At 56.3% G+C, this 26,059-nt stretch overlaps 12 protein-coding genes across 12 annotated transcripts; 8 read left to right on the top strand and 4 right to left on the bottom strand.

Annotated features, from left to right (window-relative positions):
- Positions 1-144: 144 nt before the first annotated feature.
- BU26DRAFT_560995 (cytochrome P450 monooxygenase) lies at positions 145-2,049 on the top strand (the record flags this gene model as incomplete). Its single annotated transcript, XM_033832860.1, has 4 exons — positions 145-282; positions 350-843; positions 903-1,730; positions 1,836-2,049. 4 exons carry the CDS (start codon positions 145-147, stop codon positions 2,047-2,049), a joined length of 1,674 nt encoding a protein of 557 aa, XP_033688720.1.
- Positions 2,050-2,272: 223 nt separating this feature from the next.
- Positions 2,273-4,403, bottom strand: BU26DRAFT_601785 (GMC oxidoreductase). The gene is made up of 4 exons (XM_033835287.1): positions 3,984-4,403; positions 3,837-3,881; positions 2,924-3,786; positions 2,273-2,866 (listed from the first exon to the last, which is right to left on the bottom strand). The coding sequence occupies exons 1-4, from the start codon at positions 4,374-4,376 to the stop codon at positions 2,314-2,316; spliced, it is 1,854 nt and encodes a 617-aa protein (XP_033688719.1). The 5' UTR covers positions 4,377-4,403; the 3' UTR covers positions 2,273-2,313.
- A 1,604-nt stretch (positions 4,404-6,007) lies between these two features.
- Positions 6,008-7,192, bottom strand: BU26DRAFT_601784 (histone-fold-containing protein). Its single transcript, XM_033835286.1, has 3 exons — positions 6,794-7,192; positions 6,604-6,734; positions 6,008-6,543 (listed from the first exon to the last, which is right to left on the bottom strand). The coding sequence occupies exons 1-3, from the start codon at positions 6,906-6,908 to the stop codon at positions 6,328-6,330; spliced, it is 462 nt and encodes a 153-aa protein (XP_033688718.1). The 5' UTR covers positions 6,909-7,192; the 3' UTR covers positions 6,008-6,327.
- Positions 7,193-7,491: 299 nt separating this feature from the next.
- On the top strand, positions 7,492-8,289 carry BU26DRAFT_391244 (Der1-like protein; the record flags this gene model as incomplete). Its single annotated transcript, XM_033822703.1, has 3 exons — positions 7,492-7,683; positions 7,738-8,119; positions 8,168-8,289. Coding segments are annotated over 3 exons (696 nt in total), but the record flags the coding sequence as incomplete, so codon positions are not given.
- A 312-nt stretch (positions 8,290-8,601) lies between these two features.
- Positions 8,602-9,984, top strand: BU26DRAFT_228778 (uncharacterized protein). Its single transcript, XM_033820830.1, has one exon. It carries the CDS (start codon positions 8,837-8,839, stop codon positions 9,854-9,856), a length of 1,020 nt encoding a protein of 339 aa, XP_033688716.1. The 5' UTR covers positions 8,602-8,836; the 3' UTR covers positions 9,857-9,984.
- On the bottom strand, positions 9,852-12,228 carry BU26DRAFT_478108 (MBOAT-domain-containing protein). Its single transcript, XM_033825628.1, has 5 exons — positions 12,038-12,228; positions 11,936-11,980; positions 11,789-11,888; positions 10,724-11,742; positions 9,852-10,666 (listed from the first exon to the last, which is right to left on the bottom strand). Exons 1-5 carry the CDS (start codon positions 12,057-12,059, stop codon positions 10,113-10,115), a joined length of 1,740 nt encoding a protein of 579 aa, XP_033688715.1. The 5' UTR covers positions 12,060-12,228; the 3' UTR covers positions 9,852-10,112.
- Positions 12,223-14,178, top strand: BU26DRAFT_228810 (cyclophilin-like protein). The gene has a single exon (XM_033820831.1). The coding sequence runs from the start codon at positions 12,418-12,420 to the stop codon at positions 13,936-13,938; it is 1,521 nt and encodes a 506-aa protein (XP_033688714.1). The 5' UTR covers positions 12,223-12,417; the 3' UTR covers positions 13,939-14,178.
- Positions 14,179-14,653: 475 nt separating this feature from the next.
- On the top strand, positions 14,654-16,384 carry BU26DRAFT_560988 (uncharacterized protein; the record flags this gene model as incomplete). Its single annotated transcript, XM_033832859.1, has 4 exons — positions 14,654-14,890; positions 15,000-15,307; positions 15,352-15,838; positions 15,890-16,384. The coding sequence occupies 4 exons, from the start codon at positions 14,654-14,656 to the stop codon at positions 16,382-16,384; spliced, it is 1,527 nt and encodes a 508-aa protein (XP_033688713.1).
- Positions 16,385-17,203: 819 nt separating this feature from the next.
- On the top strand, positions 17,204-18,382 carry BU26DRAFT_228766 (uncharacterized protein). Its single transcript, XM_033820829.1, has 4 exons — positions 17,204-17,306; positions 17,469-17,550; positions 17,654-17,840; positions 17,917-18,382. The coding sequence occupies exons 2-4, from the start codon at positions 17,476-17,478 to the stop codon at positions 18,087-18,089; spliced, it is 435 nt and encodes a 144-aa protein (XP_033688712.1). The 5' UTR covers positions 17,204-17,306; positions 17,469-17,475; the 3' UTR covers positions 18,090-18,382.
- A 1,131-nt stretch (positions 18,383-19,513) lies between these two features.
- Positions 19,514-20,731, bottom strand: BU26DRAFT_228603 (uncharacterized protein). Its single transcript, XM_033820826.1, has 3 exons — positions 20,659-20,731; positions 20,147-20,608; positions 19,514-20,085 (listed from the first exon to the last, which is right to left on the bottom strand). Exons 2-3 carry the CDS (start codon positions 20,530-20,532, stop codon positions 19,818-19,820), a joined length of 654 nt encoding a protein of 217 aa, XP_033688711.1. The 5' UTR covers positions 20,533-20,608; positions 20,659-20,731; the 3' UTR covers positions 19,514-19,817.
- A 160-nt stretch (positions 20,732-20,891) lies between these two features.
- BU26DRAFT_501849 (uncharacterized protein) lies at positions 20,892-23,231 on the top strand (the record flags this gene model as incomplete). The annotated part of the gene is made up of 8 exons (XM_033826595.1): positions 20,892-20,903; positions 21,150-21,392; positions 21,433-21,483; positions 21,521-21,639; positions 21,732-21,991; positions 22,128-22,418; positions 22,628-22,742; positions 22,850-23,231. The coding sequence occupies 8 exons, from the start codon at positions 20,892-20,894 to the stop codon at positions 23,229-23,231; spliced, it is 1,473 nt and encodes a 490-aa protein (XP_033688710.1).
- Positions 23,232-23,772: 541 nt separating this feature from the next.
- Positions 23,773-24,813, top strand: BU26DRAFT_560984 (uncharacterized protein; the record flags this gene model as incomplete). Its single annotated transcript, XM_033832858.1, has 2 exons — positions 23,773-24,048; positions 24,610-24,813. The coding sequence occupies 2 exons, from the start codon at positions 23,773-23,775 to the stop codon at positions 24,811-24,813; spliced, it is 480 nt and encodes a 159-aa protein (XP_033688709.1).
- Between the last annotated feature and the right edge of the window lie 1,246 nt (positions 24,814-26,059).

Here is a 26,059-nt window from a genome sequence, read left to right as displayed (position 1 = left end):
TCGCGGATTATGCATAGTGCCTAAAACGCCAATTGCCTGAAGCAATCTCGTACGAGGAAAGCTTAGGCCCCGCGCTTCACCACTCCGCAGCTTCCCGCAGATCTGCTGTGTAACAGTAAAACTCCAATTCCAATCCTACACGACATGCTATTTATTGCGCCATCGCTGGGCTTGACAGCCGTGCTGATCGGAGCGGTCTTACCCTCACTGCTTCTCATCTATGGCTTCACCAGGTTCTACGCGGCACGCGCAAAGTTTCTGCGCCTGCAAAAGGCCGGCTCGGTAGGTACACCGTACACCTCAATCGCGGTGTCATGGGCGTGCGCGAACGTAAGTAACCTATCCACAGGAAGTTCCATCCGGCTACAGTTTTCTCTGGGGCCATTTGGGTCTCATAGCGTCTTTGAAAAGCCAACATCCGCCTGACGCAATAACCGATGTTGCCGTAGCCCAGCTAGCCAGAGACTTTCCGGGCGGACTATTCTACCTCGACTTCTGGCCCTTCAGCTACGGCCACCTCGTTATAGCGAGTGGGCAGGTGGCCGCGCAAATGGAGAAGCACGAAGTTGATCTGCCGCATGGAGATGACATCGATAAACCGCTGGATGTCATGTGCGGAGGGCGGAGTCTGGTGACCATGAGCGGGGACGTCTGGAGACAGTGGCGGAAACTGTTCAACTCGAGTTTTAGCGAGAGAAATATGCTGGAGATGGCGGCGGGGATTGCGCGGGAGGTCGAGATGTTTTGTGGGAAGTTGAGGGAAAGGGCAGGGAGTGGCGAGGTGTTTGAATTGGAGCAGTTGACGGCGGATTTGACCATGGATGTTATTGGGAGTATGGCGCTGTTGGTAGCCCACCCGATTGAGGAAAAGTGGATGGAAGCCCATACTAACGAATGAGCAGTGGCACCCGCCTCTGTCACCAGCACAAGGAGAATCCACTCGCAGCCGACCTTCGCACCCAAGCGGACTGGATAGCCTTCAATCCCATCATGGGCCCCTGGAAGCGCTGGAGAGCGATGTGGTCGCCCTCTTTCCGCCAACGCAATCGTCGAATCCGCGACTACGTTGGTAAAGAGCTCGACAAGCGCTTCGCCGAGCTGCAAGACCCCACCTCCAGCACACGCAGCTCAAAGTCCATCATCTCGCACGCTCTGGCCAACTACCTCGAAACGACGACGTCCAGAGCAACCAACAACGAAAAGCCAGTCCCACTCGAACCAACCTTCAGAAAAACCCTCACCTCGCAAACCCTCCTCTTCCTCACCGGCGGCCACGAAACAACAAGCACAACCCTAATCTTCATCTACCACAACCTCTCCACCTCCCCCACCTCCCTCTCCCGCCTGCGCGCCGAACACACCGCCGTCTTCGGCCCCTGCACCTCCCCCTCCCACATCCTCTCCCTCCTCGCCTCCTCGCCCGAGCTCCTGAGCCAGCTCCCTTTCACCCTCGCCGTCATCCGCGAGACGCTGCGCTTGTATCCGCCCGCCGGCGGCATCCGCGTCGGCAGCCCGTTGGTCAATCTGGTCGACGACAACGGGAAGGTGTTTCCGACGGCCGGGCTGAAGATCTGGACGAACCATCTGGCGATCCATCGCAATCCAAGGGACTGGAAGGATCCGCATCGGTTTTGGCCGGAAAGGTGGTTGGCGAGGGAGGGAGAGGCGGAGATTGAGATGGCGCCGAAGAAGGGCGCTTGGAGGCCTTTTGAGTGGGGGCCCAGGAGCTGGTATGTGGGCCTTTCTTTGTTTTGGGTGCGGAGTGCCTGCCCGGCATCTGTACCGCTTCACCCTCCATTCGCTCCAAATTCAGCTAACCCTGCCCCAACTCTCAGTCTCGGACAAACGCTCGCAATGATGGAGTTGCGCATCGTGCTATTAATGACAGCCCGCGAGTTCGATATCAAGCCCGCGTACGCAGAAGACGCCGAGAGGGTGTGGGGTTCGCAGGCGTATATGACTGCGGGGAAGGGCGTGGGCGCGAAGCCGAATGCCGGGTATCCATGCACGGTGGGATTTGCGTCGAAGGGGGATGGGAGGAGCGGATGAGGAGAGGATGGGAGGGCGCGGTTGATGTGGTATTGTTCTTACCAATGTAGACTTGTTTTCAAATGGTGACTGCAACGGTAGCACATCGGACAAGAAACTCGCAGAAGTGAAAAAAAAAAATCTTTTTAGGCCAGGCACTCCCAAGCAAAAGCAACATGTACCAGAAGAAGAACTATCTACGCTCCCACCACCCAGCCAGCTCAAGACTCCTGCGCCGCTTTTCCTTTCCTTCGGCCGGGTACCTCTCCCCATCTCCCCCTCCCCCTACAGCGTCCCCAGAATATCCTCCGTCGCCTTCTCACTCAGCATCATAGTCGGCAGCACCGGGAACCCCCCCGGAACCTTGGGAAACGAGCTCGCATCCACGACCCTCAGCCCCGCCACGCCCCTAACCCTAAACTTGCTATCCAGCACCGCCATGCGATCATCATCCGCGCCAACGCGGCAGCTACTGCTCGCATGGTGGCTATACGCCTGCTCCTTGATATACGTCTTCTGGACCGCGTCGGTGCAGTTCTGCTTTCCGATGGTGCCCTCGCAGGGGTGCAGTTCCTGGAAGGGAGCGAGGGAGTTGGGGGCTGCGGGGTCGACTTTGGAGAGCCAGCTGCGGACCCACTGGACGCCTTCGAGGATGGCTTGGAGGTCCTTGTCGGCGCCGTCTTGGAAGAAGTTGAGGTTGATGGCGGGGACGGCGCGCGGGTCGGCGGATTGCAGCTCGATGACGCCGGCTTGCGAGCGCGGGTTCATGTGCACGAGGGCGCATTCGTATTGGTTGGGGCCGTGGGTTTGGTTGAAGTAGGGGGGGATGTTGGGGAAGCTGGAGTATGTTAGTACTCACGTCGCTTGATTGTAGGGATGACAAGGTTTGACTTACCCGGGCCAGAAGCCTTCAAATGAGAAGGATCCACACCACATATAGATGTCCCTGATCTGGCCCTGCGATGTCTTCCAGAAATTGGGGAAGATCTCCCCCTGGCCTGTAACGGCACGGCTGCCAAGCGAGAGGATACCTGCTTCGTAGTTGTCTGCGAGCTGGTGACCGACGCCAGGAAGGTCCGATACAACGGAGATGTTGAACTTCTCGAGATGCGACTTCGGCCCGATACCAGAAAGCATGAGGAGCTGCGGGGAGTTGAAAGCGCCACCAGAGATGATGACTTCCTTGGAAGCGTAGGCCTTTCCTGGTGTTCCCTTGTCGGCGGCATTGTAGCGGGGATCCGCGCTGTACATGCTCTTGCCCTGGAGATATTCGACACCAATAGCCTTTGGCGTCGTGCCCTTGTCGAATATAACCTTTGTCGCGAGAGTATCCAGAGAGAGGGTGATTGGGTATTTGCCCTCTGCGACGGTGTCTCGGACATAATAGCCAGGGGAAGAACGTCGTCCGTTCGGATTGATATGGCTGACTCCACCAAAGGGGCCAACGAGGTTGTCGCGGTCGAGCTGAGCACCGTTCATGTCACGTTGGAGGAGGCTAGAGGTGTCTTGTGCCGAGTACCCAGCCTCTTCAGCAGCGTAGGTGCTAAGTTGCTTAGCGTCGGAGCTGCTAGAATAGCCGGGATCAAGCATAGTCATGTCAAGCCAGCCGTCGTGTCCGTGGGTGTAGGTGCTGTTGTAGTGCACCTTCTCCAGCTTGACGAGATACTTGCGCATATTCTCAGCTGACCATGAGTCGTCTCCGGTCATCTCGGCGATTGTATCCCAGTCCAGATCGTTAGGATTCATCGTGAGACATCCCTGGAGTAGTCAGAATGATTTCCAGTCATGGCTTGGGATGATCAACTAACGTTGTGCATGGCGCACCCGCCTAATGTTCCGGCACGAGGGTAGTACTAGCATGCGTCAGTGAGTGAAATCAAAGCGAGAGCTACTCAGGCCACAAGGACTCCGTCTTTTCTCCATGGAGCTATCAATATGCGGTAGTGCAGACATACGATACCAAGGGGCTTCGCACCCGCCGGAGGATCAAGCCCGACATAGAACCCTCCATCCGTCTTGCGCCACGTTCTGTGCATGTACCTCGCCTCGCGAGCTGCATCATCCGAGTGCTTGACGAAGAAGTCCCATCGCGTCGCTGGATCGTTACCGGCGGAATTAAAGTTAATCCATTGTGATACGTTTACGTTCTCAGTCTGGTCATCACCAGCCTCGAGTAGAAGCACCGAGTGTCCAGCTCTTGCGAGGTTGGCTGCGAGCGGGCCACCGCCAGGTCCGGAACCGACGACGATATATTCGTAGGTTTGGTTGTCGCTGGGAGCAGCCGACGCGGAGAGGCCGAACAGCGCCAAGGAAGCCAAACCAGACGCAAGAGAGAGAATCCGAGCCATGTCTGATGGATTGGCTCAGCAATTGACTGTAAGGAAGAGCTGGATGGAGAACGGCACCGCGAGGGGGAGCTGTGCCCATATACGTAGCTATTCCCTGTTGATGCCATAGCTTCTGCTCCAATTTCTGGAGCCATCGTATATGCGCGTACTGCTGTGCCTTGCGCTAGGGCTGTCGAAATGCTCGGGAGAATCCTACGCGGTCATCGGTAGTTCAATATGGCGCCGTAGGGCTGGGTGGCCCCATCCAATCATGCAGCTTGCGCATATTCTTCGTCCTATGATTGATGAGCATATTCTAGATTCGCATCAATCCCCGTAAGCCAAACGATAGACTTTACGCCCCGCTATCTCGGGTGGGAAAGTGATCCGTGTGGCTAGTCTTCTGCATATGTAGCTCATCTTTCTTGCGCTTCCCAACATGCTCGCTTGCTGGAAGGGAGGCACAGCTCTGTACAAGGGTGGCATCTCAGGCAAGATGCCTACCGGATACGCACTGCACCAGAGCAGCACGGAAACGTGCTCTCTCTAAATGATGAACTCATTCGTTCCGTTGAGAATTCTGCTGGAAGCCTACATCATCACGGTCTTGATGGGTTCATGGTACGGGATATGCAGGATCATGACTCCCATTCCAGAGGTGCTGCAAAAGATATTACAGAGCGAGCCCGAGCCTTTCGATAAGGCCCAGACGTGGAAGGAGAAGTTTGAGTGCCTGGATGAACAAATTCCACCAAGATGCAAACTTCGCAGATGCGAATCTCCTCCAAAATCAAACCAGGGCAAACGGAAAGAAGCTTCCCGTGAACCGTCTAAGCGAAACAAACCTCCAAGGGAGGATAATTGAAAAGCGCGCGTTGACGCGGGGTAGGGACCGGAAAATCTGGTTGACGGCATCGGCCAAGGCTAAAGGACCGGGCCGTGGGATTGTGGGCCTTGGAGGCGATACCAAACGAGGCAATGCCCGAACGCATGCTTCCTTGCGCTGGAAGCTCTGCTCGTGATCTTCGGGCCTGCTCTGGGCGTTGCTCGCGGACGGCGCATGTCCTCGGTCCTACTATGTATCTCAATATCCCCGGGTCGAGCTTGGACCGCCATTGATCAAATCTACGGACCGCTGCTGTAAGATACGCCCTACTATCGGCGTTGTCAGCCAATATGTGAGTGTACCCAGACGGACTGTATCCCTCTCTCGTCTCCTGTCCTGCCACAGGAATCGCGATCGCCCGGGCCTGAGATAAATGAAGGGTCGGCGCTTAATTGCATATGCAGGAGATAGCGCGTGTGCTGTAAGCGCGGACTATAGTAGATGCCTTTGGCCGTATCGTGGACATTGCCGCCGGAGGGTCCGAGCAGAGGCAAGGTGTGGTGCATGTGGGGTCCTGGACACGGCTTACGCACCCCACATGCTGCGTTTGGAAGGATGTTGGCCCTAGAGAGGGAATTGAATCAGTCCTGCGTTGCGGTAAGGGCATAATGTGCGAGTGTGAAGGCGAGGAGATGGAGTTGGTTCAAGGTTCAAAAGACGGGGCGGACTAGCGGGCACTAACGCCACATTAGAAAGCACGACTGGTGCGAGACATCATCTTTCTAGAGAGTGCGCATAATCTGATGAATGTGAACCTCGCGCCCGTGGATGAAGAATTAGTCGGGTTTCAATTGTTCTCGAGGGCAAGAATAATGCCAGACGGCGTACTAATTGGTATACAAATGACGCCAAAAACATTCAAGGAGCAATCCAGGACCGCCGTCAACACCTCGAGCCTCACACGCCTCAGAACGCCGACAGAACCACCCAATTCGTGGCTTATTCCACACCTAGGTGTTTCAACAGTGGCCGCCATGCCTTTCAAATAGCAATTGGTGCCTCACTAACTGTCCGCCACCCCTAAGCCCTCAGCAGAATCGAAAGGTATATGCGCAATTGGTCTCCTTCGCGAGGAATGGCCCCTCTTCAAATGGGAGCTCCCCAGGCCGCGCGCAGTCGCCGCGCAAGCTGTATATCCTTCTGCTGGATGGTGACGCGCTTCGCATGGATGGCGCAGAGGTTGGCGTCGTGGAAGAGGCTGACGAGGAAAGCTTCGGTAGCCTCCTGCAGCGCCTGGATAGCTTGACTTTGCCATCTGTCGGGTCCGTCCTGGGTCGTTACTCCCTGGGCGATTTCTCGTACCTGTGCAAACACACATCAGCCCCGGCTATCACACCAATTGACTCGGAAAATAGTCCTTACCAGTCTCTGGAACGGCGCCTTGAGAATGAGCAGCTCGGTTGACTTCTGATACCGTCGAATCTCCTTCAGCGCAACGGTCCCAGGCCTGTATCGCCTCTTCGCTCGCTCGGGCGCTGGTCCAGGCTGTCCGACTGTGATCGCAGTTAGCTCTGTCCTTGCGCGCAAAGCTCCGCACAAAGCTGCAACATACGGCGCATTCCCGATGATCTCCTGCCGCCTGCGCTCTTGCGTCCTCCTCGTCCCGCAGCTCCTCCTCCGCGCGTCGGGCGCGCGAGATTGCGCCTGGCTTGTCCTTTCGGCGGCATTGCGGTCTATGCGCGGGAAATTTCGAAGAATGGTACTATCGAGTCTGCGAGTACCCGCAGGAGTCGAAGCAATGGCAAACGGGGTGAAACAGGCGGAATTGCGGGCGCAAACTGCAATATGAGACCTCGCGATGGGGGCTTAAAAGTCGCGTCTAGCTTCCAATGCTGCTGTAATTGTGCGCTTTGTCACAGCACAACAGACGGCGCAAGAATAGATGAGATAGGGTGAAAGCGGAGGGTGCAATTGCAAGCGGAATCGTGAAGCATTGTGATCTTGCTGGATGCTGGCACATGGAATGAATTGAGGAGGCTGGGGAATGTGGCTGGGCGGATGCCAAGAGATCTAATCTTATCTAATCGCGTTGGGGTTCGGCACCATCGGACATGTTACGTAGCCAGAAGCCGAACCGCCGCCATAATTCACTGCCTCGTGTGACAGCATCGCTTTGTCCGGCAATCCATATAGCTGGCCTTCCGCTCGCTATCGCCCGCTCCCCACCGACCCTCTTCCGCGTCGTCTCCACGTCTTCTTCTAGCAACAACCGCTCCGGAATCCCTCCAGACACACAGATCCTACTACGCAATGGCGAACGTCCTGGCAGGCGGCGACGGCATGATGGGCCAGTTTCCGCTCGAGCAATGGTTCTACGAGATGCCCGTATGCACGCGCTGGTGGATGACCGCCGCCCTCAGTGCAAGCGTGCTGGTGCAATGCCACATTATCTCGCCCTTTCAGCTGTTCTACAGCTTCCGGACCGTCTTTGTGAGGAGTCAGGTACGTCTCCACCTCCACCCTATGCATCTTCCTCATGTACTGACATTGGAATAGTACTGGCGCCTCATAACCACGTTCTTCTACTTCGGGCCCCTCAACCTCGACCTGCTCTACCACATATTCTTCCTCCAGCGCTACTCACGACTCCTCGAAGAATCATCCGGACGCTCACCCGCACACTTCTCATGGCTCCTCACATTCGCTTCCACGCTTCTCCTCTGCATAGCGCCCATGTTCTCCATGGCCTTCCTCGGCTCCGCGCTGTCCAGCACCCTGATCTACATCTGGAGCAGGAAGAACCCGGACACCCTGCTCAGCTTCCTGGGCATAATAGTATTCCGCGCGCCGTATCTTCCATGGGTGTTACTGTGCTTCTCGCTGGTCATGCACGGCACTGTGCCCAAAGACGAAATGTGCGGCATTGTGGTCGGACACAGTAGGTAGCCCTCCACTTCGCTGCTTGATTGACGCTGACACTCGGTAGTCTGGTATTTCTTCAACGACGTCTACCCGCCGCTGCACAGCGGCCACAGCCCGCTCGACCCCCCGGCATGGTGGATCCGTCTCTTCGAAGGCCGACCCGCACCCGCCGAAGAACCCACAGAGGGCGAGGCCTTCGCAGATCAACCCACCGACGAAACCCGCAACCCACCTGAGCCCGTCCCAGCTCAGTAACCAACCCATACATATGCATATCGTTCCGGGAGTTCGGCGAAGCTCAAACGCATTGAGATACCCTGATTTTGTCTTCTTTTCTTTTCTCTCTATAGGTAGAACGAATGTACCGCGTCAATCAGCCTTTGTTCTCAACCGTACATCCGTGCGTACAGTCTATCCATTGGTCGTCGCTTCATTATCTTCCATTTCCGCACCCGGTCGCGTCTTCAAACCTTCGTCCAATCGCTCGCGCACGCCAGCTTCCTCATCTAGGCGATATCCCGGAATGTGGTCAAGCGCCTGCCTGTTCGGGTTAGTAAACCGCGGCTCTACGACAAGCTTCTGGGGTGGCTGTGTGGCGATCGTGAACGGCGATGCCCGAGTGGCAGATACACCTGCGTAACCTTACAGCTGTGGCCCGAGTGGTATATAATTCTCTACTCTGCGCTCGCATTTCTTACTACGCACGCCATTCTCCCGTCGTCCACTTGTCAAAATGGCACCCCTAAACATCACAACCCTCTCCCTCTCCCTCCTAGCCCTCTTCTCCCGCGCATCCGCCTGGGGCACCCTCGGCCACGACACCGTGGCCTTCATCGCGCAATCCTTCATCTCCCCCGCCACAGTCACATACACCCAAACTCTGCTAAACTCCACATCCTCCTCCTACCTAGCCAGCATAGCCACCTGGGCCGACTCCTATCGCTACACAGCCGAAGGCGCCTTCTCCGCCCCGCTACACTACATCGACGCCCTCGACAACCCACCTACATCCTGCGACGTGGACTTTGACCGCGACTGCCCGGAGGAAGGATGCATCGTGTCCGCGATCGCGAACTACACGGCGCGAATGAAAGACGAAGCATTGGGGGTAGACGAGCGGCAGAAGGCGCTGAAGTGGGTAGTGCATTTCCTAGGCGACATCCACCAGCCGCTGCACGTCGAGAACCTCGCCGTGGGCGGCAACACCATCAACGTGACCTTCGACGGCGCCGCGACCAACCTGCACCATATCTGGGACTCCAACATGGCAGAGAAGCTCATCGGGGGCTACTCGCTCGACGACGCGAGGGCCTGGGCCGCGGATCTCGTGGCTGACATCAAGAGTGGGAAGTACGCTAACGCGAGCGTGAGCTGGCTCGATGGGATTAAGCCGAATGATAGCATTGCGAGCGCTATGCATTGGGCTAGCGATGCGAATGCCTATGTGTGCAGCACCGTGCTGCCGGATGGCCAGGAGAGCGTCGAGGGCAAGGAACTCGATGGCGCGTATTATGATAGTGCGATTCCGGTGATTCAGATGCAGATTGCGAAGGCGGGGTATCGGTTGGCGGCGTGGCTGGATCTGGTTGTTACGGGCGAGATGGGGGTGCGGAAGGGTGCGGTTTATGGGAGAGATGTTGAGACTGAGAGGGTGAGGAGGGGGAAGGTGGAGCTGCAGGATTGGATGGTGGAGGCGAGGAGGGTGAGGAGGGCGTATGGGTGGAATTGCGGGGCGGAGGGTCATCGGCATTGAGATCGTTTAGATTCTAGAATACGTTTTGGTTTCCCGGATGTGCGCCTATGGATCCCCCGAAGCTTCGCAGCGATACTCGTTCGGGTTGCGCATGAGATTTTCTGATAGGCCCAAATAGCAACTCACCAATGCATTCAAATAACACCTGTACACGTGAAAAATATCTCCTGGGCTGCCCCTGACCCCAAAGGCCAAATACCCCAATGCATGATCCCCCGCATAACCGATGCTCCAGCACAAATATCCAAGAGACGCTTCAACTCTTCTTAAACTCCTGCAGTTTGTCCTGCACGGCCTTCTTCACATCAAACCCCTGCACCAAACTGCCCCTGCGCCTCCTCTCCTCAATCTCCCTCCTAACCTCCGCGACAATCTCATCAATCTCCGCCTCCGGATCATCCGCAATACCCAGCGTCGGCGCCCTCCTGACGAGCGCACTATCCGCGCTCTCCGTCCGCTGCAGCTCCTGGCGCCGCTGGTCCTTCGCGACTTCCTCCTTCGCGACCTGCTGGATGCTGTCGGTGGCCGTGGGCGAGAGGCGCGCGGACTGCCGCTTGACGAGTTCTTTGCGGAAGGGCAGAGAGCGCGAGAAGAGGGCGAAGGAGAGGCCGACTCCGATGAGAGTGTAGAAGTAGACGCGCGCCCAGACGAGCATGGTGGAGCTGAAGGAGAGGAGGATGAAGGGGGCAACGGTGAAGCCGAACATGGTTTGCGTGAGGATTATGGTGAAGAAGTCGTAGTACTTCTTCGAGGGGAGGGGGGCTTTGCCGTCGGGAGTCAGGAAGAAGGGGCGGATCATGCGGCGCGCGTCTGCGCTCATGTTAGCTTGTCATCGTTGGTAGAGGAACTGGTGGAATAAAGACGTACTCTTTGCGATTGATTGGAGGAGGGAGGCTAGAATGAAGGCCAGGTAGTAGCCCGGATAGAACCCGTGCCAGAAGGCACTCGTAACAAAGGTCGCTAGGGTTGCCCGAAAGCCTGGCTTCTTGCCTTTCGGAGTGACGCGCAGATACATGTAGTTCCGCAGCCAGTGATTGGTGTTGATGTTCCAGGATCCCAGGTATGCGCGGGTGTTTTGCGCCAGCTCGATTTCCATAGGCTTTATATTTGTGAGACGGTCCCACTTGGCTCGTCCAGATACAGGATCAACGCCGTTATATCCAATTCCAGAAAGGATGCAGGCGCCCTCTGAGAGACTCCAAACACCGTAGTACTTCATGCGGGTGGTAAGACCGAGCATGTACAAGAGCCATACGCGGCGCGGAAACCAGTACTTCATGTAATCAGGGCCCAGGTAAAAGGGGATGTTGTACCAACTCGAGAATTTTAGGAATGCGAAGATCCACACAGTTCCAATGATGCCTTTGATGGTTGCAGGGGTCCCGCTTCGAGGAATCTTACGCTTCTTGCGGGTCGGAGGCGCTTTCGACGGATCAATTCCAGGGGGTAGCGCAAACATGGTGGTGCTGATGTAGCGGCTATAGTCGCAAAAGTCGAATGCTGGGCCGGCCATGAGCGCGGGAAAGAAGAAGACGTAGCCGGTATAGTCCAGAAGGCCGGGCATGGTCCGAACAGCATGTTCTCTCTGGAAATCGGAAAGCTCAGAGTCCGGCAGCCGTCCGTCTTGCACGTTCCAGCAAAATGCGGTGAGCTTCATTACCATGACCATTTGCGCTCCAGTGATATCCACCGAAGACGGATCGTCGACCCTCATCCGGGCAATGTGGTTTATGGACATGTGGCCCATCAAATAGACGAAGCCGATCCATGGCATGTACGGAGAGTTGATCTTGGCTGCGATGAAGTATGCGCCATAGGAACTGAGGATCAAGGTCCTGAGACCACCCCATAGGTCAAACAGGCCGACAAGGTAGAAGAGCGAGACGCTACCGAGAATTAGCTTTAGCAAGTAAGAAGAAACAAACCACATACCCTATGATGAAGACGTTTTTCTTCCATGGGTCCTTGTCTGGTATGCGCTTGAGGACTGCTGCCAAGGGATATGAAAGGTAGAATGAGAAGACGAGCTTTACTACGCGAATCAGATGGATGAGCTGAGAAGTTCTCTCGGGTTCTTACACTCGTCCGCAGAGGTTCCCAGCGCGCTGCCAACATACTCAAATGCTGCACGCTTCTATTAGCATCCTCCCCCAAAAGCCATACCAAGCTTCCTGCACTCACGGGCGTTGATGTACGGCAGCATTTTGACAACGGGGAGCTAATGCAAGTCTGAACGAATGACGCAATAGAGGGCTGAGAGGGAGGAAAAGGCAAAGCAGGAGGGACAGCGTGTTTATATGGCCGATGCCCGCATGATTAGCAGCGTCGTGGAGGGTCATAAAGCGGAGACCGAGCGTGGACACATTCCCGGCTGTGCGAAAAGTGCCTGCGACGGCTGTGACGTCGGCCACATGGCGAGCAAAGGCCGGGCGCTAGTGCCGATAACGGCCTAGCGCGGATCGTGGGCGGTGATCAAGCTCTCACTGGCAGAATCTCAGGAATCAAACACCACCACCGCAGCCTTCGCGCGAGACCCTGTCGCTACGCATTCAGCCGGCGCAATGAGTTCGACGTACAATCTCGAGCCCAATCCGACCGCGAAAGTCGTCCTCCACACCACCACCGGCGATCTCGAGCTCGAGCTCTGGGCCAAGCAAACACCAATCACGACGCGCAACTTCCTGCAGCTATGTCTCGACGGCTATTACGATAACACCATATTCCACCGCATAGTAAAGGGGTTCATCATACAAGGTGGCGATCCGACGGGCACCGGACAGGGCGGCGAGAGCAGCTACGATGGCGAACCCTTCGCGGACGAGTTCAACAGCCGGCTCAAGTTCAATCGGCGAGGTCTGCTGGGCATGGCGAATACAGGCAAGAAGGACGATAATGGCAGCCAGTTCTTCTTCACTCTCGGCAACACACCGGAGCTGACAGGGAAGAACACGCTGTTCGGCAGGATCGCGGGAGACACCATCTACAACCTGATGAAGATGGCAGAGGCGGAGATTACAGAGGGGAGCGAGGACAGGCCCATGTATCCTACCAGGATCACAGGCACGGAGATAATCATCAATCCGTTCGAGGATATGGTAAAGAGGGTGCGGGTTGCGGAAAGGACGGAGCCTGAGGCCAGGAAGGTCAAGAAGTCAAAGAGGAAAGCTGCCAAGGCGCTCCTGAGCTTTGGCGGAGACGAAGGTGAAGAGGCAGCGTCTGCGCCTGTTGCGAAGAAGGCGAAGTACAACACCAAGCTCGTCAGTGCGGGGGTCGAGACGCCTTCCGCCCTTAACAACACGCCCATGCCAAAGGTGCCAGAGGAGGAGAGAGCAATACCGATTCGAAGACCGACCCGCAAGTCTCCCTCTAGGTCTCCCTCTCCTAGACCACCACTCAAGTCGGCACCGAAATCACCGCCTCGGGAGAAACCGAGGCCACCTCCGCCGCGGGAGTTATCACCAGAGTCGGAGAAGCAGTCCAAGCTCGATCGCGTCAATGCGCAAATTGCGGAGCTCAAAGCGTCTATGAAGCGAAACACTGCAACTCAACGCGCCGAACCCGTCAAGAAGAAGTCACTTCTGGAGTCTATGGTGCCTGCGACTACCACCAAGGGTCGCAAGCGGGGCGCGGGTGCAAGTAATGCAGCTTCTGAACAGTCTGCACTCGATATCCTCACCAAGTTCAAGTCCAAGCTGGAAGCGGCGGCGCCCGCAGCGACGACCAAGATGAAAGAACCGGAAATTCCCAAAGGCAATCAGAACGGCAGTCTCGACACCGATGGAAGCAGACCGGCAGCAGATGAGGAAGAGGTACCTTGCGATCTCCACTTCATAGTCGGGTGCCAGTCGTGCACAGCTTGGGATAAACAGGACCAGGAAGAGTCCGACGACGACGCGGGATGGATGTCTCACGCTCTGAGTTTCGCCAAAGACAGATTGGGCAAAGATCTCGAGTGGAAACGGAAGAACGAGGAGGAGCTTGTAGTGATCGATCCGCTGGAAGAGGCCAAGAAGCTGAAGGCGGAGCGGCGACCCAAGAGGGAATGGGATGACCCAAAAGGGAAGAAGAAGATGAAGGTATAGTCCTTGCGGGGTTAGGCAATCATTTTGTTCCGTGCGCGAATGCGCAACGGAAGCTGTGCGCACACACTCGACTGAGGATTTTGAATGACTCTTCCCCTGAAGCATCGTGAATCACTTTCGGCATTCTTTGCCAATCGCGGGAGTCAAAGGCGGGTGCTAAGCAATATGATGTTTGGCAGCACCTGATTGATGTAGAAGGTGGCACAAGGGCGCAGTGTGGCTGTGACAAACACGAAGAGGTGGTGGGGTAGCTCCATGCCACACGCACTACCCATGGTAGCTACACACTTCAGCCTGCTGCTCAACAAACTGCTGCGGAAGCTCCCCTGCCACTTACTTTATCATGCGTCCACGATAGCCGTCTCTCCACCATCGTTCATCTTTTCCAGCGCTCGAATTCCTTCTGCCTCAAGCGGCTGAGCATGCCGTTTTGCTACAAGCTCGGGGCTACGCTTCAGCCTAGCCACCACAGTCGTGAGCCCCGACACCGCCCAAGTCATAGCCTAGCCCGTTCACCGACCGCGACAGCGGAAGGTATCCACCTGCGAGGTTGACTTATCGACTGGGGCCTCAACAGCACGCCACGTTTGGGACCTCCTATATGCGGCGCTGCCCTGCTGGTGTTGTCCATCTTCCATCCTTTCGCTAATCGATCAATCCTCCGAACTTCTTCAAACCGACCTCTCTATCCCCACCGAGCACCTACCGGGCTGGCATGGCCCTCGATTTCCTCACAGGTTGCTTCGGCTGGCGGCCCACCAAGCTGAGCAGAGCCAGCGAGAAACACACGCGAGGCTGGATATGGGCGCTCAAGCTCGTTCTCGTCATCCCGTGTGCGATTGCGGCGTTTGGGGCAAGAGATAGCTATTTGAGGGTGCAACGGCATCCAGAGTTGTCGCAGGAGCCGTATAACGAGAATGTGCGGCTTTCGTTGCTTCTGACGTATATCGGGGTGCGTATGTTTCCTGATTCAGCCTTATGACGAAGGGGCGAGATCTGATTGGCTGACCTTGATCGGCTGAGGGATCGCAACTCGGGGTGATTTTGCTGATGATTGGCAGGGTATTGCTATATTTCCGTGGTTATTTATTAGTTCCGCTCTGCTTCTGCAGTGGCAAGGGCCCTGGATCCTTCTTTACGGACTCGTCGACTTTGGACTCGCCATCACGCTTGCAGTCGGCGTAGGCCTGCAAGCAGAGTTCCTTCCCGGTTCGTTCAAAGGATGCAATTTCCCCAAGGTGGAAGGATGGCAGGTCGCTCCGGGCCAAAAGAGCATGTTCGCCCTAGCTGCAGAGCTCGACGGAAATAGTACAGCGAAGGGGGTGTGCAAGGGGATGGTATCGGCCTGGACACTCGCGGTGTCGACTTTGTAAGTGTATCGTGACGTTGCGGACTTGCAGGCTAACAGGGAAGATTCTTTCAAATGCTCGTCGCGTACGTCGGCATCTTCTTCGACGAACGCGAATGGAGCATCCTCAACCCCATGCGCCCCGTCGTCTGGCTCATCGTCGCGCTCATCGGCCCTCCCATCATCATCCACGACCGGCTATTTCCCAAAATCCGCCTCACGTTCAGCTATCTCAAAAAAACTTTTTTCCGCATGCAATTCACAAGGGACGTCAAAATCGAGCAACCACCGCAGTTCAAACCGCCGTACGAGTTCTTCCAGGTTTCGAATCCAAAGCTGATGGATGTGCTTATTATCGAGCACGTGCTGCTTAACATCGTGGATTATATGCACTACGAAGATGTCGTGAATTTCAGCTTGGTGAGCAGGGCGGTGAGGGAGGCGGTTTTTCCGCCGGGCGATCTGGTACATCGGGTTCCGAAGTTGAAGGAGCGGTGTTGTGAGGCGGCTACGAAGAAGGGCTGCTTGTACTGCAACAAAAGGATATGCTTTGTACGTATCTTCACTTCATTGAGAATGGAAGGGAAAGCTAATACGGAACAGTGGTGCAAAGCCCAACGCTTCCTCCCCGGCCTCCCTGGCCGCCGCCACGTAACAACCTGCCAACCCTACTGCCGCAAATGCTACTACCACCACTTCGCACGGCACCCGCGCGGCTACAAGAAGCCTTGCAAGTGCCGGATCACCGACCGCTCGCACGAATTCCAGGACATGTGTCGAGCGTGCGCTTCTAAGGACCCCGTCCAAATGCAGACAATCCGACACAAAAGATATCAGCAAGAGGCGCGAGATATTGGGTACGGGAGGAGGGTTCTGAATGGGGAGGCTGTGAAGGTGTTCTGTGGATGCTGTAAGGGCGAATTAAAGAGCGGGATTAGGTGGTGGGTTTGTGGGAAGTGTAAGGGCGAGTGTAGGGATGCGATTCATCCGCCGTACGTAGGAAAGAGGAGGGACAGGGACGTAGAGAGCGGGGAGAACGAGGATGAGAAGACGGAGGAGGCCAAGGAGCCGTGGTGGCGGAAGTGGAGTGCGCTGTGAATTTCTGTTTCTGAAGGGGTGTAGGGATTGAAACCGGATGCTGGGCTGACGCGTCAGCAGGTGCACGCTGTAATGAGCAGGAAATGGCCGCATCGTACAGATTAATCGTCGACAGTGTAACGTCTTAGCGCAATGTTTGAAGCTCGATTGGGCACAAGCGACTAACATCATCACTTGCACGTTCCAAACATCCACTCTATCCCGACAACGAAGTAACAGGACTCCCCATGCTACAGGAGAAGTCTCACAGGGTAGCACGACTAATTATCACCTCTCCATCTCATGCCCGCGATATCTTCTCGCCTCCACATACTGGTGCGACGTGCCACGGCGTCCAAAAGACTTCTGACTCATTATCAGACTTGCGGAGAGAAGAAAGCGTCCGTGACTGTATTCACACACTGGATTCTTTTGTTCGAGCCACTACGATGATTAGACACCCAACCACCACATAATTATTCCCATAGACGATTCTTAATCCTTCCCTCTTCTTTCCATTGCAAGCTCACATTTTCTCAGATTCGCTCCGTCACCTTTTCTTCCCCACGCCATGCATACTCGCCAGGGGTATGCATCTCCAGCGTCGCACAAAGCACGCCTCAATATGCAAGTCCACACAGCACGACGACGAGAGCCAGCACCGCACGTACAAATCGCGTTCTCACCTCAAACCGCCACCCCACTAACACGAAAACACGCTATCATGTGATTCGCAGTCGCGCGGTGAGCGCTCGTTGCGAGGGGCGACTGCTCACCTTCACTGCGGGCTCTGAGGGGTATAAAATCCCGCCCCAACGCTCATCCCACGACTCTCACCTCTTAGTCTCCAACTCTCCACGACGTTGCAACGGCTTCCTGCTACTTTTGTATCTTCGATAACATCGTCCACCACAACAACACTTCTACTTCCCTAGTACACGGTGTAAGTCTTCCCTCCTTCCCCCTCGCTGAGCACATCTCCGCACTCTTACATTGCCGTCAACTCCGCCGCTCGCACAGCTCCACACAGCTCGCCACAAGCTCCCTCACCCCCCCTCACCTCCCCGCTCACCACAAACAAGAAACCGCTAACCCAGTCTCCCAGCCCCAAAATGCCGATCAACTGGCAAACCCCCGAGGTCAAAGACCGCCTCCTCGCCGCCATCCTCGCGAGCTTCGACTCCAACGCAAGTCCGTCCCAACATTCTTCCCAGCACCTCATACCCCTCTCCTCCCCCACTCTTCCACTTCCACCTCTCGACCCACTCCTCACTGACCGTCGCTACGCAGATCAACTGCCGCGAAGTCGCCCGCCTCTTCGGCCCGGAGGCCACCTACAACGCCATCGAGAACTTCCTGCGCAAGCCGAAGCAGCTGGCAAAGCGGCTCAAGGAGGAGGCTGAGGGGCGCGACGGCCGGGCGGCGAGTCCGGCGCGGGCGGCGCTGGTGAAGAAGGGCGGGACGCCGGTGACGCTTGGTATGTAGGATTTGATTTCTTGGGCAGAGGGGTGGAGGGTTAGTGGATGTGTGGATCTGGGCTAACAGATGTGTAGGTGCCAAGACGGGCCGCGTGATGAAGGGCAGGAAGAAGGGGAGTCCGGTTAAGAAGGTCATGTTGGATGGGGAGGAGGATCTGTTCAGCGGTGGGTTGGGCGCGGGTGTGGGTGCGAGAGTGGGTGTGAAGATGGAGATGGAGATGGAGATGGATGATGAGGGGGAGATCTGAGTCTGCTCGTTGATCTCTCTTCCCCGTCTATCATTACCGTCGACTATCGTCGTCGCTGGGTTGGGGTCTCGAGTTGGGGCGGGAAGGGGTGGACGTGCTGTGCTCTTGTGATCGCGGCCACGGCCATGGTCGTGGGTTCGATGTCTTTCCTTCTTTCCCTCTTTGGGTTGGCGCGGTGGATGATATGGACTTAAAGAGGTGCACACAGCGCAGCTAGCTTAGCTCAGGCCTTCCCATCCGTCTGCGGATGCGAAAGCAGCGTGCTGTGCTGTGCGAAAAAGCGATGATTCATGAATGAACTTCTTCCCCCATATCTCCCCCTATCATAATCCTGCTCCAGCTGATAGCTCTAACAAACGTACTGTGCTATGCTGTGCTGCGCTATGCTTACGCGTTGTATCTCTGCGTAAGCCCCGTGCCCAGTAGTGTGAGCCGAGCTTGATGTAGTGGATAATCTAACTCGTTGCTTCAAGGAACAACAAGTATATGGAGAACGAAACCGCTGAGAGAGGAGTAGGGATATGTATTCTATGCCTGCTGGGGGACTATGTACATCCTCTCGATTCTCATCTCCCCTCTGCTCGCTGCGAAGCTGTGTGGTTTTTCAGCGCTGTATATCTATCATCTCCTGAGTTGAGTCCTAACAGCAAGCACCCTCTGTACTGTGCGCTCCTCCTATGGGTATGACGCAATCAAGCCCTCATCACCGCCCTAGAGCTAGGTATGGCGGATAACAAAGCCGCGTTTGTGAGACGAAAAGACGAGAATGTGAGAAATATGTGGAGTTCATGCTGCATGTGACAAACAGCAGAGGGCAGCGATTCGATGGCCCTAGGAAAAAGAGATGCTGCATGGCGTTAGATTTCTTGTTGACTTGTACGGAGTTAGGTTTTCGGATGATTAGTTTGGCTGGCTGGGTGGAGGGCGTGGGAATGTTGAACGGGATACACTAGGCTGGGGATGGATTGCGTTGGGATGTGTAGGAAGAATACTAAGCGTATTGTAATTACATCTATAGGTGGGTTGTCTGAGACGGCATGAGCGTGTGTAGGTCTTTTCTCAGCAAGTAAGCACATAAGTAAGCAAAATTGGGGGACAAACATTGAAGCAAAAGCCCGCTTGGAGGCTTGGAGCACGTGGTACCCATTAGCCAGGGGCCGAGCAGCTGAAGTGCTAGTCGACGTCACCGTCGTGCATAGAGTGGAGGGATGTACAGAGTACCTAGGATAGCTTGAGCGGGCTTTTCATAGTGTGATTGTTGTGTACTTTGGACAACGAGGTGCAGCGTGACATGACTAAGAGGAGAGAATGCGCTCACGAAATGGCGTGCGGCTGAGCACCTACACCAAGCGATAAACAAGACAGTTGCTAAGTCACTGACTCCGGTGATCACTTTACTTCATCACAGTAGACACACACGCACATGTATAAAGAGAAAATCAAGAATCCATTGAGAGGCTACAGAATGTCTCGGGGTCTCTGTCCACGACACGAAGGGTTGCGGAGGAGGGGACGACAAATCGGAGGCGTCGGTCGTGTCGCTACTCGGGGTGCTGCTAGAGTTTTCATCGGACTGGGAGGTGGTGCTTATGTTTGCCGGATCGAAATCAAAGTCCTTGCAGGTCTTGCTCATGCTGTGATTGTCGCCAAACGAAAGACAGATGATCGGCCGAAAACCAAGCCCGTGCTGCTCGATCTTCGCGGTGAACGTCCTGCCTCCACGGCCGATCAAGTAGGGGACGTCCGCACCACGGGATGTGGCCACACGCCGCTGAACACACCCATGGTGCAGACGTGCCCCTGGCCTTTCATGTCGAAGGCCACCTCTTCTTCCTCCTCTACACATCCATCTGCATCCACCTCTCCTCCCGCACCCCCCGGGTAGGGTGCGTGTGCCACGTCTTGTCCATGTTGTTGAACGGTCGCCGAAGAACGGTATGAACGACTGTTGTTGGAGCGATGGAATGGATTCGCTGACGGCGGGGCGTGGGTACTTCTGTCGTCCGTTAGGGTTGACGAAAGCCTTCTCTGGAGCTCCACCGTACCCACGCCCGCACCTCTCATAGTATCGGTCAGAGCCGAAGAGCACTACAAGACGGTCCAACTTCTTTCCGTGCCGAGCAAGCGCTTTCATGAAGTGAGCCACTCGCTGGCTGGCTTGGCTCTCTCGGTTGTCGGCTCGAAGGCGCATAGTGCCCTTCCAGGCCAAGGTCATTCGGCCCTGGTGCTGAGTTGGGCGGCGAGAGAGAGTTTCCACCATGCTTCTTCCATTTGTGTATCCTCGGCGATCTGCAAGAGGCGTTCGCCGCTGTGCTCCACTAACTGTCCCGCTGGAATCTCGAACGGGTTCCCGAGGCCCATCACCGGCAGAGCCCTCGTCACAGAGCGCCTCGTTCGCAACCGCATTCAACAGGCCAGAGCTCTGCAGGGCGAGCTCGATCATGGTCCTTCCTGTGACACACGACGCGATCTCGGGGTGGCCACGGGAGGAACATGATCGGTTTCCACGAGGAACTTGCCTGGTATCGTTAGCTAATAGCTACGTAAAGAGTTGCAGCTCAATACTTACGGCGGCTAGGTGAGGCCGTGGAGTCCTTCAAGCAGGCTTGAAGAAGAGATGCCCCCGTCAAGCTGGGGCACAGCGGCGAACGCCTCCTGCCGCTCGCGCTGTGCCCCACTAACTGTTCCGCTGGCCTTTCGAACGGCCGATTGCGGTGCGATGCATTTGTGGAGGGATGTCATTACCGTAGGTTAGCTAAAGGAGGGAGGAAGCTGGTGGGGAGGGGAGATTTTACGCCCACAATGGACACAGGGGTTTGTGCGGTTGACTAAGCGACGACGACGGCGTGACCGCAAGGCTCGGCGCGCCGCTGCAGGCCGAGTCGCCACCGATAGGGACGGCGGGTGAAGGTGGGCAGGCAGGGGTAGGTGGGTGGGCAAGGAAGGAGCGCAGGAGGTGCATGATGCCGGCACCAGGCTGCCAGGGGACCAAGGCTAGAGGAACAGCAATTCAATTATAGAGACGTCCATGGAGCCCCGCTGCTGCTGCTCATCGAGTAGACTCTCTATCTGCCTCGCAGAGGAGCTTTCGTGGTTGCTGGGGCGGTGGTGGTGGCGGCGCTGCGAGCCGACTTAGTCTTACCGAAAGGTGTGAAAAATCAAAACACCAGCTCCGTCCCCTCTCTTTCTCTTTCTCCCAACCCCGCCGCCCTGTCCCCGAGCAGAACACCACCAGCAGCACACTGCCTCACGCGATCCGACGAGGAGGACGATAGCATTCGGGAGCCGTCCCTGGAGTCAAGCGTAAGTAACACAGGAGGAACGCTTACCTCTGGCTTCACAGCTAACGGCGCGTCTCGCAGCCGCGCCCGTTGCGACGACAGGCGGCGACCAGGTACGCCTGAGAGAGGGTCGACGGGCTGATTCTTCAGGCGGCCTGGTTGCCGGAGTGCTGCCCGACTCCGAGTCACAGAGAGGCCGCCGCCATCATCGGCAAAGGCGGCGAGAATGCCACCCAGATTCGTCGTTGCATCGCCTGCAAGTTCCATCAGTGAGAATGCCGCCAAGTCCACCGGACGGGGAACATACCCCCGTCCACTCACCCGCGAATCGATGAGGATTACCCCGGCACCACCTCGCTAGCAACGGCTCCCTCCTTTCACAAGATATTGTGTGGATGGATGGACTTTCACAACTTCGATACACGATCTCCTGCTCGATAAGCGCAATATATTCGCGAGATGACGATCGCGGATGCCTTATGGATTTGGCTAAACGGCATTCGATGGTCTTGCCCCTAGGGGCCAGGGCGCCCGCGTTCGAATACGACGAGTTGTTTCAGGCACAGCACCGGCCTGAGCAATCGGAGGGCCCTGAGCGGCCAAGTGGACGCTGTATCCAAGGTAAGTCGTTGATGTCTCGATAGTGGACGGGCACGCTGACTCGCGCAGGCGTTTGGCCTCATTATTCGAACCCTCAACCAGCTCCCGCAGCAGCAAATCATCAAGAGAATGGCGTGATTGAAGATGGCATGGAAAGACGGAACCGAAACGATAATCGCGTACTCGATCCGCGAAGATGGCAAGAAGGTGAAGACCACCCGCCGGATCAAGAAGACCGTTGTCGAGCAGGAGATACCATGGACAAGCCTCTTGAATCGGCCTCCAAGGCCTACCAGGGACCTTGAAGCGCCGCAAAGACAACAATGCCGTCGCTGCCACAACATCATGTACATTGTTGGCCATGCCCTCGCTTCTTGGGGGCTGGTGAAGCGGTGCGACCTTGGCCCCGTCGACAACCCTCACGACCCACCTTGCGTCTGGTGGTGTGGTGAGGTGCTAGTGGTTTGCCGATTGGCTTCCCGAGCAGGATCCCAGTGCTAGCCGAATAGTTAGTGGAGCACAGGGTTGGGTGCGTCCTGCCGCTCGCGCCGTGCCCCAGCTTGACGGCGGTATCTCTTCTTCGAGCCTGCTTGAAGGACTCCACGGTCAACAGCATCCGCGACGCGACGAGTCTTTCCAAACCTCCTTAGCCCGCAGGATCCAGGCTACAACGCTCCCGCCTCTGGAAAGCTCCAGGCTCGTCATTCTTTCCCGAGTGCTCGCACAGCACCACCCCAGTGTGCTCCCGAAACCCCGTCGTCCCTAGCCAACCGTAAGTTCGAGTGCATGAACGACGAGCACACGTCGTGCAAGAACGGGGCATAGTACGCGAAAGACCTATCCCGTAAGGTCATCTCGGACCACTTTGGTCGCAACAAGGCGTGCACCCGCCTCATCGAGTCATGGCCATTGTTCTGTCGAAAACACTACCAGCGCGCCACATAACACGGCGAAGTGGCAGGTTCGAAAGATCGAGCTCATCCTCCAAGCTCAGATCCCCGGCACCACATACAACTGCATCATGTATAAAGAAGACCTCGTCTTCCGCGACGCGCGATCGTCCAGTCTCCCCCAAGGAGTACAACGAGGACGTGCCACTACATTGGCAGATCCTCCTAACTTGCCGAAAGTACTTCGAGGAGGGAGTCCCCGTCATGTACGGAGGGCTCTTGGATTTGTTTCGGACGAAGTTGCGGCCACTGCAGCGGGTGCTCCTTTAGGTTTCATTACTGGTGGGGCTGAAGGAAATGGCAAAGGATAAACGAGCCCATCCTCCAAACTCGGATCCCGGGCACCACATACGACCGCATCATGTATAAAGAAAGTTGTTTCCCGCAACGAGCAGCGGGTCGAGGTGGATGCCGACCGCCAACTGGTCGGGTTTAAGATCAAGGGCGCTGCGGGTAGCGTACGCGGATGTTGGTCGAGGTAAGATAACCAAGGATTCCCCTAATGGTTGTTCTTATGCTAAGGACAATAGGATAGTTCGGTCAAGGTCACCCACTTCGTCGAAGCCAGCGCGCCGGCAGCGAGGTCGCCCAGGAAAGATAGCCGGAGACGAGATCGAGATGGCGCTCCGCGCTGACTAGGCGAAGTTCACCTCACGTACTAGACAGCACCATTGGTGAGGAGCTTGATATTGGCGGTAGGATTTGTCGACCATTTGACTGCGCAACTGATAGCGAGGGTTGGAGGAATTTGGATCGACTCCTGCATATGGTCTACGGTACTACGTAGGCCGGCGATGAGCCTAGGGAATATGGACTCCGGTCTGTAGCACCCGCGAGTAGTCTCGCCTGTCGATGCCCAATCTCGAGAGCATAGCGTCTTTTCGCAGGCTTGCTCTTCCGTGGAGCTGGCTCCAATCAGCTCTCATATCTCGCTCGGAGTGCTCTCAGAGGCTTCCGGCAGCCAAGGAGCTCGAGAAACGGCGGTTTATGAAGAACGGTCATCTCGACAAGAAGGTTGATAACGAGATGAAGATCATGGAGTCATTGCTGCAAGACACAGTCCTTGAAGATGAGGAGGACGGTAATGACTCGAACCTTCCGTCGAGCTACGTCCCATTTGGGTCGCATGTCTGTGCCCGGGCCAGACAAATACTGGGGGATTTCGTTCGTCGCCGATGCGACCACCACCTCTCCCTCCAGGGATCCACTCCAGCGAGCTATCCGGTCCGAGTGACCGAGGGTGCCATACCCTGAATGGTAGATGGGTTGCTGGGCTCCGAGCCCGGCTTCTAGGAGGTCGGTGACAAAGCCGAGTCGTACCTCTCCGCCGCTTCGTCCACTGCGGGCGCCGACGCCGACGATGACTCTTACCGTTCACGTCTCCCTCATTCGGAGCGACCACGTCCGTCACCGCCCCCAGCGGAAAGGACGTCTCGGACATGCTGGAGTCCCAAGCAACTGTGCCGGTACCAGAAGAAGAGATCTCGACGCTCAAGCGTTAACTGAAGCAGCAGTCAAACGCGACCCCAAGAGAAGTGCTCTGTTGCCAGTGACTTAGGATCATTCCATGGATCATCACCAGAGCGTTGAGGAGGGCCGAATCGCCCTCGCCCCTAACAGCGGCTCAGGCCTGTTCCGAGATACTAGCGAGCGCACATCAAGCATCGCCTCGTTTGGAACGTTCCTTAGGCGCACAACAGCAGCGGAGCCGATCTTCGGACGGCGGAGCCGGTCTTCGGGCAGCGAAGCCCGTTTGCATGGGACAGGCATCCTAGCCGTAGCAGTTTGCCGCAGAGTCTGCCGCGCTCGGACGAAGAGGACGACAACCTACGAGACCCATCGTACGGCGGCAGCGGGACATATTGGGACGACGACGGACACCTGGAAGAGTAATACATGGTTGGAGAATGTACATATTTTGGAACCGTCGCCCGTTGTACGGGGGCAGCGGAACACATCTTCGGATGAGGAGCCCGCTTCTAGATCGTGGGAGGCTGGTGGGACCGGCATTCAGGCCGTAGCAGCCTCCCACATAGTCTCCCCCCGTCCGATGAAGAAGACGACAACTTACGCGAACCCTCACTAGAGGCCTTTCCAGTTACGCGGCAGCAGATTCTCGACCGATTCGATCACAATTGGCCAGCGCCTGCCGGAGGACGAGAGCTCAGTCTCGCCTTATGACCCCCAGTCTCCGGATCCGAGCGTGCTCTCGCAGACGGGCCCCTGGGGGGTCAAACTCTGTGGCCGGGGGGCAGCGAGGACTTGGGATACTTCAACGCTTTGGGTTGGTCGAGGTAGATAATGAGGAATTTGAGTCGGATACAGTCCTTAAACTTCCTCGTCGTGTTCGTGATGCTGCATGTGCGCGTGGTTTGAGATCCTGGTCGTTGTCCATAGCGGTCGTGGTTCTGTTCATTGAAAAAGCTCGTAAATCCCTAGGACTGAGGTGTAGGCTGTTCCAGAGGACATGGTCCAGCAGTCCTTGAGTGTCCATATACAGGAAAATGAAATATCTCCCCATCCCAAGCCGCGTACTTCGCAAGTTCCGCTCAAGCTCGTTTGTCAGCTGCGCCAGGCTCGTCGACTCATCAACTCCGTGGCTTCCAGCCTGCTGACGGGGTAGCGCCAAACGGGTGATGGTCGACCGTGATTCAAAAGACAGCGCTGTAGAGCCGTATTTCTTGCCAGGCGTAAAAGACGTGCCGGGCGGCATGCAAGTCCATAAAACCTCTGAAGAGGCTGTAGAGCAAGTCCCGAAGAATCGCTACGCGAGTGGGCGTCGAAGGAGGCGTTCCCGTGTCCGGAGCAGAAAACTGATGAACAGAACAGCGGTTTCGGCGCGATAGACAGATGTAGCTGCCGACTCGTCGCCGCTAGATAGTGATGTTCCCCACAATCTCGACCCTTGCCATCGCTTGAAGAATGAGCGTAAGAAGGTCTGGAAACGGAGGTTCCGGTGTGAGGGATTGCATGGCCGTGGGGAAAATGCTCACACTAGGCTTGTAATCCATTCTGGCTTGCTCCCTTGGAGGTTCTTTTTGCCGTATTTAGATGTTGCAGGATATGGTCCTTTCAGCCATAGTAATGGGCGAGCTCACATCATGGACGGCGTTCGCGTGTCTCCCCGGCTCCGGCTTAT

The sequence above is a fragment of the Trematosphaeria pertusa genome (assembly GCF_010094035.1).
Source record: "Trematosphaeria pertusa strain CBS 122368 unplaced genomic scaffold BU26scaffold_3, whole genome shotgun sequence".
Taxonomy (NCBI): Eukaryota; Fungi; Ascomycota; class Dothideomycetes; order Pleosporales; family Trematosphaeriaceae; genus Trematosphaeria; species Trematosphaeria pertusa.
This window is presented reverse-complemented; position numbering and strand designations above follow the sequence as displayed.

What these genes read in the sequence shown, in the direction of transcription:
- BU26DRAFT_228766 (XM_033820829.1), top strand. Translation starts at nt 17,476, where the DNA reads ATGCCGATCAACTGGCAAACCCCCGAGGTCAAAGACCGCCTCCTCGCC. An exon ending in TCGCGAGCTTCGACTCCAAC is followed by an intron (nt 17,551 to 17,653) that starts GCAAGTCCGTCC and finishes GTCGCTACGCAG; the next exon opens with ATCAACTGCCGCGAAGTCGC. An exon ending in CGGGACGCCGGTGACGCTTG is followed by an intron (nt 17,841 to 17,916) that starts GTATGTAGGATT and finishes ACAGATGTGTAG; the next exon opens with GTGCCAAGACGGGCCGCGTG.
- BU26DRAFT_228778 (XM_033820830.1), top strand. Translation starts at nt 8,837, where the DNA reads ATGGCACCCCTAAACATCACAACCCTCTCCCTCTCCCTCCTAGCCCTC.
- BU26DRAFT_228603 (XM_033820826.1), bottom strand. Translation starts at nt 20,532, where the DNA reads ATGATCGAGCTCGCCCTGCAGAGCTCTGGCCTGTTGAATGCGGTTGCG. An exon ending in TCTGACCGATACTATGAGAG is followed by an intron (nt 20,086 to 20,146) that starts GTGCGGGCGTGG and finishes AACGGACGACAG; the next exon opens with AAGTACCCACGCCCCGCCGT.
- BU26DRAFT_228810 (XM_033820831.1), top strand. Translation starts at nt 12,418, where the DNA reads ATGAGTTCGACGTACAATCTCGAGCCCAATCCGACCGCGAAAGTCGTC.
- BU26DRAFT_478108 (XM_033825628.1), bottom strand. Translation starts at nt 12,059, where the DNA reads ATGCTGCCGTACATCAACGCCC. An exon ending in AAAAACGTCTTCATCATAGG is followed by an intron (nt 11,743 to 11,788) that starts GTATGTGGTTTG and finishes AATTCTCGGTAG; the next exon opens with CGTCTCGCTCTTCTACCTTG. An exon ending in CCTCCAATCAATCGCAAAGA is followed by an intron (nt 10,667 to 10,723) that starts GTACGTCTTTAT and finishes ACATGAGCGCAG; the next exon opens with ACGCGCGCCGCATGATCCGC.
- BU26DRAFT_601784 (XM_033835286.1), bottom strand. Translation starts at nt 6,908, where the DNA reads ATGCCGCCGAAAGGACAAGCCAGGCGCAATCTCGCGCGCCCGACGCGC. An exon ending in GAGATCATCGGGAATGCGCC is followed by an intron (nt 6,735 to 6,793) that starts GTATGTTGCAGC and finishes CTGCGATCACAG; the next exon opens with TCGGACAGCCTGGACCAGCG. An exon ending in AGGCGCCGTTCCAGAGACTG is followed by an intron (nt 6,544 to 6,603) that starts GTAAGGACTATT and finishes GTGTTTGCACAG; the next exon opens with GTACGAGAAATCGCCCAGGG.
- BU26DRAFT_601785 (XM_033835287.1), bottom strand. Translation starts at nt 4,376, where the DNA reads ATGGCTCGGATTCTCTCTCTTGCGTCTGGTTTGGCTTCCTTGGCGCTG. An exon ending in GTGCGAAGCCCCTTGGTATC is followed by an intron (nt 3,882 to 3,983) that starts GTATGTCTGCAC and finishes GACGCATGCTAG; the next exon opens with TACTACCCTCGTGCCGGAAC. An exon ending in TTTGAAGGCTTCTGGCCCGG is followed by an intron (nt 2,867 to 2,923) that starts GTAAGTCAAACC and finishes AACATACTCCAG; the next exon opens with CTTCCCCAACATCCCCCCCT.